The sequence below is a fragment of the Vicia villosa genome, unplaced genomic scaffold (genome assembly GCF_029867415.1).
Source record: "Vicia villosa cultivar HV-30 ecotype Madison, WI unplaced genomic scaffold, Vvil1.0 ctg.003668F_1_1, whole genome shotgun sequence".
Taxonomy (NCBI): domain Eukaryota; kingdom Viridiplantae; phylum Streptophyta; class Magnoliopsida; order Fabales; family Fabaceae; genus Vicia; species Vicia villosa.
Genome location: NW_026706265.1, coordinates 205,336 through 214,441, shown reverse-complemented (window position 1 = coordinate 214,441; position 9,106 = coordinate 205,336). Strand labels below are relative to the sequence as shown.

General features: G+C 35.2%; 1 protein-coding gene across 1 annotated transcript; it reads right to left on the bottom strand.

The window, feature by feature from the left end:
- Positions 1-637: 637 nt before the first annotated feature.
- Positions 638-1,640, bottom strand: LOC131641336 (uncharacterized). The gene is made up of 2 exons (XM_058911641.1): positions 1,337-1,640; positions 638-1,215 (listed from the first exon to the last, which is right to left on the bottom strand). The coding sequence occupies exons 1-2, from the start codon at positions 1,638-1,640 to the stop codon at positions 638-640; spliced, it is 882 nt and encodes a 293-aa protein (XP_058767624.1).
- Between the last annotated feature and the right edge of the window lie 7,466 nt (positions 1,641-9,106).

The window sequence follows — 9,106 nt, the reverse complement described above, 5'->3', positions numbered from 1 at the left end:
TGGAAGGGTATGTGTAGTGTTTGCTACCAGGCTTATGGAAGGATACCATTGTTGGGATATTGATTTTTGACACAGTAACTATATGCAGTTTATGAAGGTTAAAAGAAGAGGTGTTGGAATTGAACTTCAAATTTTTTCATGCTTGTTGATATTAAAATGATTCTGCACTTATTTTTAAGTTATTGATATATGAACTAGAGATGCTATGGTCTTAATTTATGTATATGAACTAGTAACAAACCCGTGCTGCCGCACGGGTAATATTTTTATGTTTTGTTAATTTCTGGAAAAAAATAACTAATGGAATAAGTTGATGATCAAAACATATAAGATTTCTGACGCAAAAACATTAAACCAAGAACATTAGTTTTGATAAAGTAAAATCATTACAACTGAAGTGTTAAAGTCACAACACTTGTTTTTGCATTTGAAGTTGAAAGACATTACAAAATATGTAACAAAGGCTAATAAAAGGAAAACATAGTTGCAACATGAATCTCCAAAATCAAATGGATGTTTGGACCTGAAATAGCAAGGAAACCAAAAAAATTATATATTGCGGATGTCAAGAACAACAATAAGGTATATTATTTTGTTAATATGGCATGATAAGCTTCTATATATAAAAGCACACCTTTCAAATGTTATGGAAGACTTCTTTGAATACAACATTAGTTGTTGAGATCATAGGTTGTTTATCTTTGTCATGAATAAGAATCCTTAATTCCTTTTTGGATTTTACTCTTGAGATAGCCACATATAATTGGCCATGGCTAAAAACTTCTCTTGGCAAGTACAAACCAACATTGTCAAGTGATTGGCCTTGAGACTTGTTAATAGTCATGGCAAAGAAAACAATAATTGGAAATTGGCGTCTGACCAATTTAAATGGCCATGGTGATTGTGAAGGGGACAAAGACATTCTAGGAATATAAAATAAGTTACCAATATTTTTTCCAGAAATTATCTTAGCTTTAATGACATGAGCAGCAAGCCTGGTAACAGTTAGCCTTGTACCATTGCACAAACCTTCAAACTGATCTAGGTTGCGCATTAACATAATAGTGGCCCCAACTTTCAACCTGATTGAATGGTTAAGCAATCCCGAAGTTTTAAGGGCATTTAGGAACTCGGGTGTCACATGCTCGTATCCATCAAAGCTATTTGCATCAGATTTATCAATAGAATCACTACTAAAGTACTCTTTCTCTTCTCCTGCTCCAATTGAAAAATAGCTATATTTAGTTAATATGTTTGGGCAACAATAGTCGTTAACATATATAAAAAATGTCTCTATTATTAACGTAAATAAATTGAATTAAGTGCAATTTAATACCTGGAAGAAGGTTTGTTATATATTGGTTGATATCATCAACTACTTCGATTGTTGAAGCTAAGATCGCACGACTTTGAAGATAATTGGAATCAAGATAGTTATGAATGAGATCAGGGTACGTATCTTCAACAATTGCTTTAATGGGATCTTTGAAGTTAGAAATTAAGAACTCATCTGGAATACAAATATCAGCATAACCATCATTTGACTCACACATGGTCCCATCCCCAATTTTTAAAATCCACTCGGAAAAATTCCTTATCTCATCATTTGTAGAAGTAGGTTGACCAGTTTGCAAGCGCATGTTCTTTGTAAGCCTCAAGACTCTACAATGATCCCAAATATAAGAAGCATTGATTGTTGCATGGATAATATCAGATCTAGTACCTCTTGGTATAATAGGGAGAATTTTTCTGAAGTCACCACCAAACACAACAACCGAAGTTTTAAGGGCATTTAGGAACTCGGGTGTCACATGCTCGTATACCAGTCAATAGATGCTCCGCTTAAACTCTCTTGGAAGAAGTGTATCATCAGCTTTTGATCGTGAGCATAAGCAACCATTTTTCGCACATACATGCGCAAGTGATTTCTCGGACACGTGAGCCTTTGTATTTTTCGAAGTCTGGAATCTTGAATTTGTGTGGGATAGTCAAGTCTGAGACTAAGCTCATTTCGAAGGCATCCACGTCGAAGACATCGTATCCTTCTACCACTTTTAGTCTCTCTTCCAGCGCCTTGATTTGTTTACTATCCTTGGAGTCTTCCCTAGAGTTGGGATTAGACTGTTGCGTCTGAGGTGCTTGGTCTGTGTTGTCCACCTCTTGCACTCCGTATTGTAGATCCACGTAATCATCATCCCTAGGGACATTGCTAGCAGGAATGCGAACTGTGCGGGTTGTCCCTTTCGTTTGTGGAGTGGGGACAAATCCTTCTTGGGAGGTCTCTCCTTTCTCTTGGAACTGGATAGCTCTCCTGACAGATCGGGCCTGAGATTTGTCCTTAGCCGGGCCAAAGCCTGAAACAAATTCTAGCAGCGGGTTTTCGTCGTTAGGGATCTCATCCTGAACCAGGGTATCCCCAGACTGAACCTCTTTTGCTTTTTCTTGTTTATCCAGGAGGGCCTTCATGAATCCTAGCATCTGAGTCATACCTCCTTTAACTTCTTCCATACTAACCTTCAGTTGATCCACCTCCTCACGAAGAGCGGCTTGATTCTGTTCCAGCTGATCCATTGATCTCTTTTGCTGAAACCTTGTTTGATAAGACGGTCGGGATGTTAGGTTATCCTTCCCAATGGTCCCTTGTTCGTGAGATAGAAGAGAAATCTTCTCTTAATGCCATGAAAGTGATGCGTATGCCATGAATGATATGTATGATATCCTTTTTTCCTTCTTTTTGAATAAAATATGATGCAAGAATGCCCATGATGTATGATGAATGGAAAAAGGAATAATAATAAAAAAAATAATGATCAACACATATATATACATATAGCACATAATCACATAAGTTCATAGGTTCGACGTAGGGGGCTCTAGGGAGCCAACCTTTTTATGGGGGGTTCTAGAAGGTCTCATGGGGTCGTTCGTAGCCTCCGAGACTTTTTGTCTCTTCGGATTTTAGAACAACTCATTTTATCCATGAGGTTCGAATTTTTGGGGTAGGTTCTCGGAGAGATCAGTCAAGTATCCAGTCCTGCCCTCAACAAAGTCAAGCCTCGTTTTGGACATTTCCGAATACTCAACCCACTCCGAGTGGAGTTATTAATGAGACTCGTAGGCGATTCATGTCCCCTATTGATCTCAAAGTTAACTCCCACACTTAGGGTTTTAACACGACATAATATCCAGCAGTGCATATAAAAATATAACAGGCAATAAAATATAAATATATTCACATAAGCGATTAGATATAGACATATCCTAAATAATTAAATGTTAAAAATAAATAAATAAACAAAATTTAAAAAATAAAAATAATTACAAACCCTGAAAAAAGCACGTTAGCCAAACCCTAAAAAAAAAGTTGCCAAACCTAAACCCTGCCAAAACCTAAAACCTATAGGAGCATAGTATTCACCATTTAAGTTATCCCCAGCAGAGTCGCCAGCTGTAGCAACCTGCCCTAAAAATTAATATTTAGAGTCGCCACCTATTCTACCAAGGCGAATAGGAAACCTTTAATGGTTAAGAGATTTAGGGTAAGACACTATATTCGGGTTAAGGGAAGGTGTTACGCACCCAAAACCCTTTCCTAAAGGTTAACATTGCAAAGATAAGGGTTATGGCAAAACATAAAGGAAGGTAACAAACAGTTAATAGGGTTAAATACATGATTAAGATTTGGAAGAGGGGGACTCGCCTTGTTGCCAAGTGCCTACGTACCTCCTTATGGAGGATCAGAGTCAACGTAGTTCGGGGGACGGGTTGTACGCCCTTTGAGTTTGATTTGAATGGTTTGAAGGCTTTTTGAATGGCCTATCGTAGTTTTGAATAAGGATGAAAATCCGTAGTTTGTTTTGAAGTGTTTTGAATATTTTAGATTTGGGTGTACAACCCTGATTTGATTTGTACTATTAATCGCGATGATCAATAGGTTTGATCACCATAATTAATAGATTAGCGGGGATTGCTAACAATTCTAATCGATAGGTTCGATTATCACTAATAGCAAATAGATGTGTTTTTTAGAATTTAATTATTATCGTTACCCCTCATAATCAATAGATTTGATTACAAATAATAACGAATTTGATAAAGAGGAAGTGCTAATCATCGTAACCAATAGATTTGGTTAAAACCCTTTAGCAGAATAAGTTTATTCGAATTATATTAATTAATTAAATAATTAATTGATTATTACCCACCGCGATCAATTGATTTAATCGAAGCGAATAAAATTCTAGTATTGGTTGGCTAAAAGCTAGGTTGGCTAGAAGACCCTAATCCTACTATTGGGTCAATGGGGTTGGGCAAACCCTAATGCATTCATAACAATCTCCTAAGGTTTTTTTTTATGATCTTTATAATTAAAATTAATTAAATTTAATTAAATCGAATTAATCGAGGAAACAGTCGGAAAAATAAGCGGGACAGTCCTAATGTTAATTATAGTCCTAATCCTAATTATATTATTATAATTCTAATTAAATAAATTATTATATTAAAATTAATCAAGATTAATTGTATAATTGTATAAATAATTATTAAAATAATTAAATAGAACCTGGGAAGCCATCCTGTGTGGCAGCTCTGTAGATCTATGGTATGAGCCCCTTTTCCAGATGCGTTGGATCTGAGATGAGGGGGATCCAATGGTAGAGCGCTGAGGTCGCACCATAAATCTCTCATATACTGCACACCGGATCACGTATCTAAGTGTCTCATAACATATATGAAAAAACAATATGCATAACGTCACCAGCAAGGTTCGAACTGGTGCGTGTGTGATTGCAAAGGAGCGTATGACCATGCGAGCTGTATGCTTCATCTGAAATACTGTAACTAAACAATTAATATATTAGAAAATAACTTTAAATATTTGATTTCAGAAGTGCGCGCTCCCAGATCTTCATCTTCATCGTGAGATTCTGGAAAATAAACACAGGCTTTTGGCAACGGTTCTTGTGTGTTGCTGTAGACCTGCAATTATCAATCTCCACCTACAAGCCAAATAAATCCCAGATAAAGATACCATTCGACTGGAAATCGTCCGCTGAATCTAATGGTGCTATCAATTTGGGCCAATTTTGCCTCTAATTAGATCCCCCAAATGGTATGGCCGAAACCCTAGCAATGGTGAATTCCAGAACCTGTGTCAAAACTCAAATTAAATACATCAGGCACGTTCCGTACTTCATCATGAATCATAATATACAATAAAAAACTATTAATCACGCATGAATCAATAAGAACGAAATCAAATTTTTTTTATGGACAAAACCGTGATGTATACGCGTGTCCTTGATGCCGCGACTTTGGAGAATGAATGGCACACGTTCAGTCAAATTCCAGGAACACATATGGACCCTCAAAACGCCTTGAATCAGTTCCTTTCTCAAAAAACCATTGTTGCTTCTCCTTGAATTTTCTTTAAGAATTGGCTCGGGTCTTCTCTATTTGAGGCAGCCAAAAAGAACCCCCATGCCTTTTTCTTCTTTTGTATATATAGTAGAACGAATTAGGTCATCAGATTGATACAAAATCTCTTTGATTTATGATATTGAGGTTGATTGAAAATCAACATCCAAACTTTCCAATTTTGGTTTAATTTTATTCTTTTCTCTCCAATCTCCCTTAATCACCAATTTTAATCTAATTATGTTGATATAATCTTGATGTCTTGATCACATAATAGACTTAACCAAATCTTTGATTTTTTCTAATATTTATTTTAAATTAAATTGACTTTAAAATGAATTAAATCAATATAAATAAAATAAATAATAAAATGGCATGGGATTGGGCCCGGATTCTTCTAATAAGATTAGGATCATGTTTGGATACAAGGATTATGGGCCCATTTGGAAAATTTTCAACTTTAATCAATACCTTCTTCATGCGTTTCAACTCCTAAGCTTTGTATCTTCTTCAATTTTAATCGTATGAACGCATTCTAGGATTTTTTAGCAAGCTCGATGGGTCCTTTAAAACCTCCTTTTGGTTTCACCTCAATTGGAGCTTCCATGCTCAAGTTATGAGCTTTGACTCAAAAGGTGTCTTTTATTGACTTTTTAGAGAACCTATAATGTATTGCGCCATATCTCTTGAATGAAGCATTTCTAGCCTTGGCTTGTGAGAGGCAAAGTTGTAGGGAATCCAATTTCCTTCAAAATAGGCTTTGAGTGGGGAATTTTTGATGTTCCATGTGAAAGTTATGCCCAGTCAAAGTTGAGTTGACTTTCTCCTAAGAAACCCTAATTTGAACCTTTTTGTATTTGTTCATCTCTGAGTTTCTATTAATGGAATCATGATCAATCTTTGATCAAATGATGGTTATGCACCTCTATACTTGATGTTTGACCAATGATCCTAGGTTTGAATCATGCTTTGATTGTAGTTGACCTTCAGGTTTGAATCAGTTGACTGTGGATCTTGGGATTGTTTGAGCAAGGCTTTGGAATTGAATCTTGAACTTTGAATTATTGTAAATGGAATATGGAAGGCAAATTTTGGGGTATGACAATAGGTGATCCTACGAAAGCGCTTTTAAAAAGCGCTGCTATAGGCTACCTTAAGAAAGCACTTTCTAAAAAGCGCTGGTATAGGCTGGTTACAAAGGCGCTTTTGAAAAGCGCTCTCGTAGCTAATTTAAAATTAAAATTTTTAAAACAAAATTAATTAACTAACAGAATAAAAAAAATAATAAAAAGAAGAATAAATAGAAAAAGGGATTAGGGTTTGTGTTGGTCAAAACACGTTCTTTTCTTTTCCTCCTCAACACAAGAACGACACCCTTCATCTTCAACAAAACTGGTGGCTTCTCTCTTCCTCTGATCGTCTTCCTCTTCTTCTCCGATTAATCACCGGTGACTCAAACCCTTTTTCGATTCCATTCTCTTTCTCTGACGTGAATCTCCGTTCATCCTCTTCTTCTCTCCGATTCGAAGCTTTCTCCGATTTCGTGGAGATGATGATGTTATGATGAAGATCACATATCGGTTTTGGTGATGGTGACGCGATTCTAGAAGCAGATGATGATGATTTTACAAGTTACAGCATGTTTGAAAAGAGAATCAAATCTTAAAACAACAATAAACAAGAAGAAATTTTATCCAGTATACGAAATCGGAAACAGTGGTGGTTCCGTCAAGGTTCCGACGACGACGAGGAGACTCAAGTAATGGTATTTAACTTTCCTTTTCCTCTTCTACTTTTATTCTTCTACTCTGTGTGTGTTGTTGTTGATGTGAATCGTTGAAAATGCAGGGGATGAAGCTCTATCAATTAGGGACGAGAATTTTAGTGTGATTTAGGGTGTGAGGATCTTTAGATGTTTTCATAAGGAATTCTGCATAGTTTCCTTAAGGTATTTTTTCCTGTCAATGAGTGTCAATTAGTGAGGATTTTGAATCCACTTTGAATATTATCTTTGTCTATTATTAGTTTTGATGATGTTGCAGAGTCTTTGAAATTGAATCCACTTTGAATATGGCTGAGGCTGCACAATCCAACGCTGAGCTTACTGGTTAAAGCGATGAAGAGAAGAAAATGCAGCTTTCGATCTTGCTCACAAGGTGTTCGATAAAATGTCTCACCGGAATTTTTTCCTCTTTCTGCTTCTATTTTACTTTTGATTTGTTGCTGTTGTGTTTCTTAGTTGCCATTGATGATTATGCTCAGGTTGGTTTTCATATTAGCATAGACTTATCGTCGTTATTACCGTTTTGTGCTAGGTGAGTTTCATCATTCAATTCCAATTTCAAAGTAGAAGAAGATTAGTTGAGAAAGAGAGTGCGGGCATTAGGTTTAGTACTTTACCATCTATGAGTCTGTTTCGTATTAATTCTTCAAAGAGTGTTTACCTATGGTCTGTTTTATCAAATTGTTGGCAGGAATTCGTCGTCGTGTTACCGTGTTGTTGTGAGTGTGTCAGTTGTGGTGCTAACATCTTCTTTTCTTCATTTTCGGTAAGTCCTAATGCTATTAACATGCATATTAATTAACAGCATCATACTTTGTAAATACTAGAGCATTGAAACTTGGTTGAAAGAAACAAAGGATACATTGAAAAAACTTTGAATTTCGTTTTGATTCTGTTTTGTTTATGTTTGAAGACAACTTTGTTTTTCATCTATGAAGAGATTTGGTTGAAATTTATATGAAGTTGGGAACATAATGGATTTTTAATGAGTGAGAAGTGATTCTTTTGAGAGTAAAAATAAGAACGATGAGATTAAAAAAGGATTTATCAGCAACAAGTGACAGTAGAATTTTTCTTCTTTAAATTTAGATTTATAACTAATGTAATATATTTAATGTGTTAAATAAAAAAGTTTATTAGGACATGAATGCCCACTGTAATAACGAGTACTAAAAAAGTGGTATGGCTGAGTGTTATATATGTTTATGATTCTTCACTATGTCCTCTATTCTCTTCTGTTTTGATTACAATTGGTAAAGGGGTCGGTTTAAAGGTTTAGTTGTCATAGATTATTTATTTTTTAGTCAATATCTCATACAACAATTGTATCAAAAACTATATAATAAAAAATAAACATAAAAAGAAGAGACAATTAAGAGAAAAAGACAAGTTTCTTGTCAAGCCAAAATCAAGCTCTTTCAATTAATTAATTCATTAATTAACAAGGACAATTTTTTGTTATTTGAGTGATTCAGTCTGATCTAAGTTGTACCCCATGATAAATTTTTTGGTTGGTTTACTAGGAACAGGAATAGGATTATCATGATAGGAAGACAAATTTGTCCAGTAAGACTAAGATTGTATTTTATCTTATGGTATTGTTTAATACAATCAAGTAATTCTCATTTAGTGTGTATACTACTTTGATAGTGTGTGATGATACTCTCCATGTTGTGGTGCAATTGTCCACACTTTACTGTTATGTTCCATGAGATAAGTTATTTTATTAACATGATGGAATATGCTCCATGATTTACTAACATAATTGATTCAGTTTCATCTATTCAAGTATAATCGGTATTGCTATACGACTCCTAATGTTTTTGTTATTCCAACCTCTTTACACAATGCTATCTATATAGATAACATGGAGCTTGAGAAAGATTGACAATGGAGCTTGAGAAA

What these genes read in the sequence shown, in the direction of transcription:
- LOC131641336 (XM_058911641.1), bottom strand. Translation starts at nt 1,640, where the DNA reads ATGCGCTTGCAAACTGGTCAACCTACTTCTACAAATGATGAGATAAGG. An exon ending in TATAACAAACCTTCTTCCAG is followed by an intron (nt 1,216 to 1,336) that starts GTATTAAATTGC and finishes CAATTGGAGCAG; the next exon opens with GAGAAGAGAAAGAGTACTTT.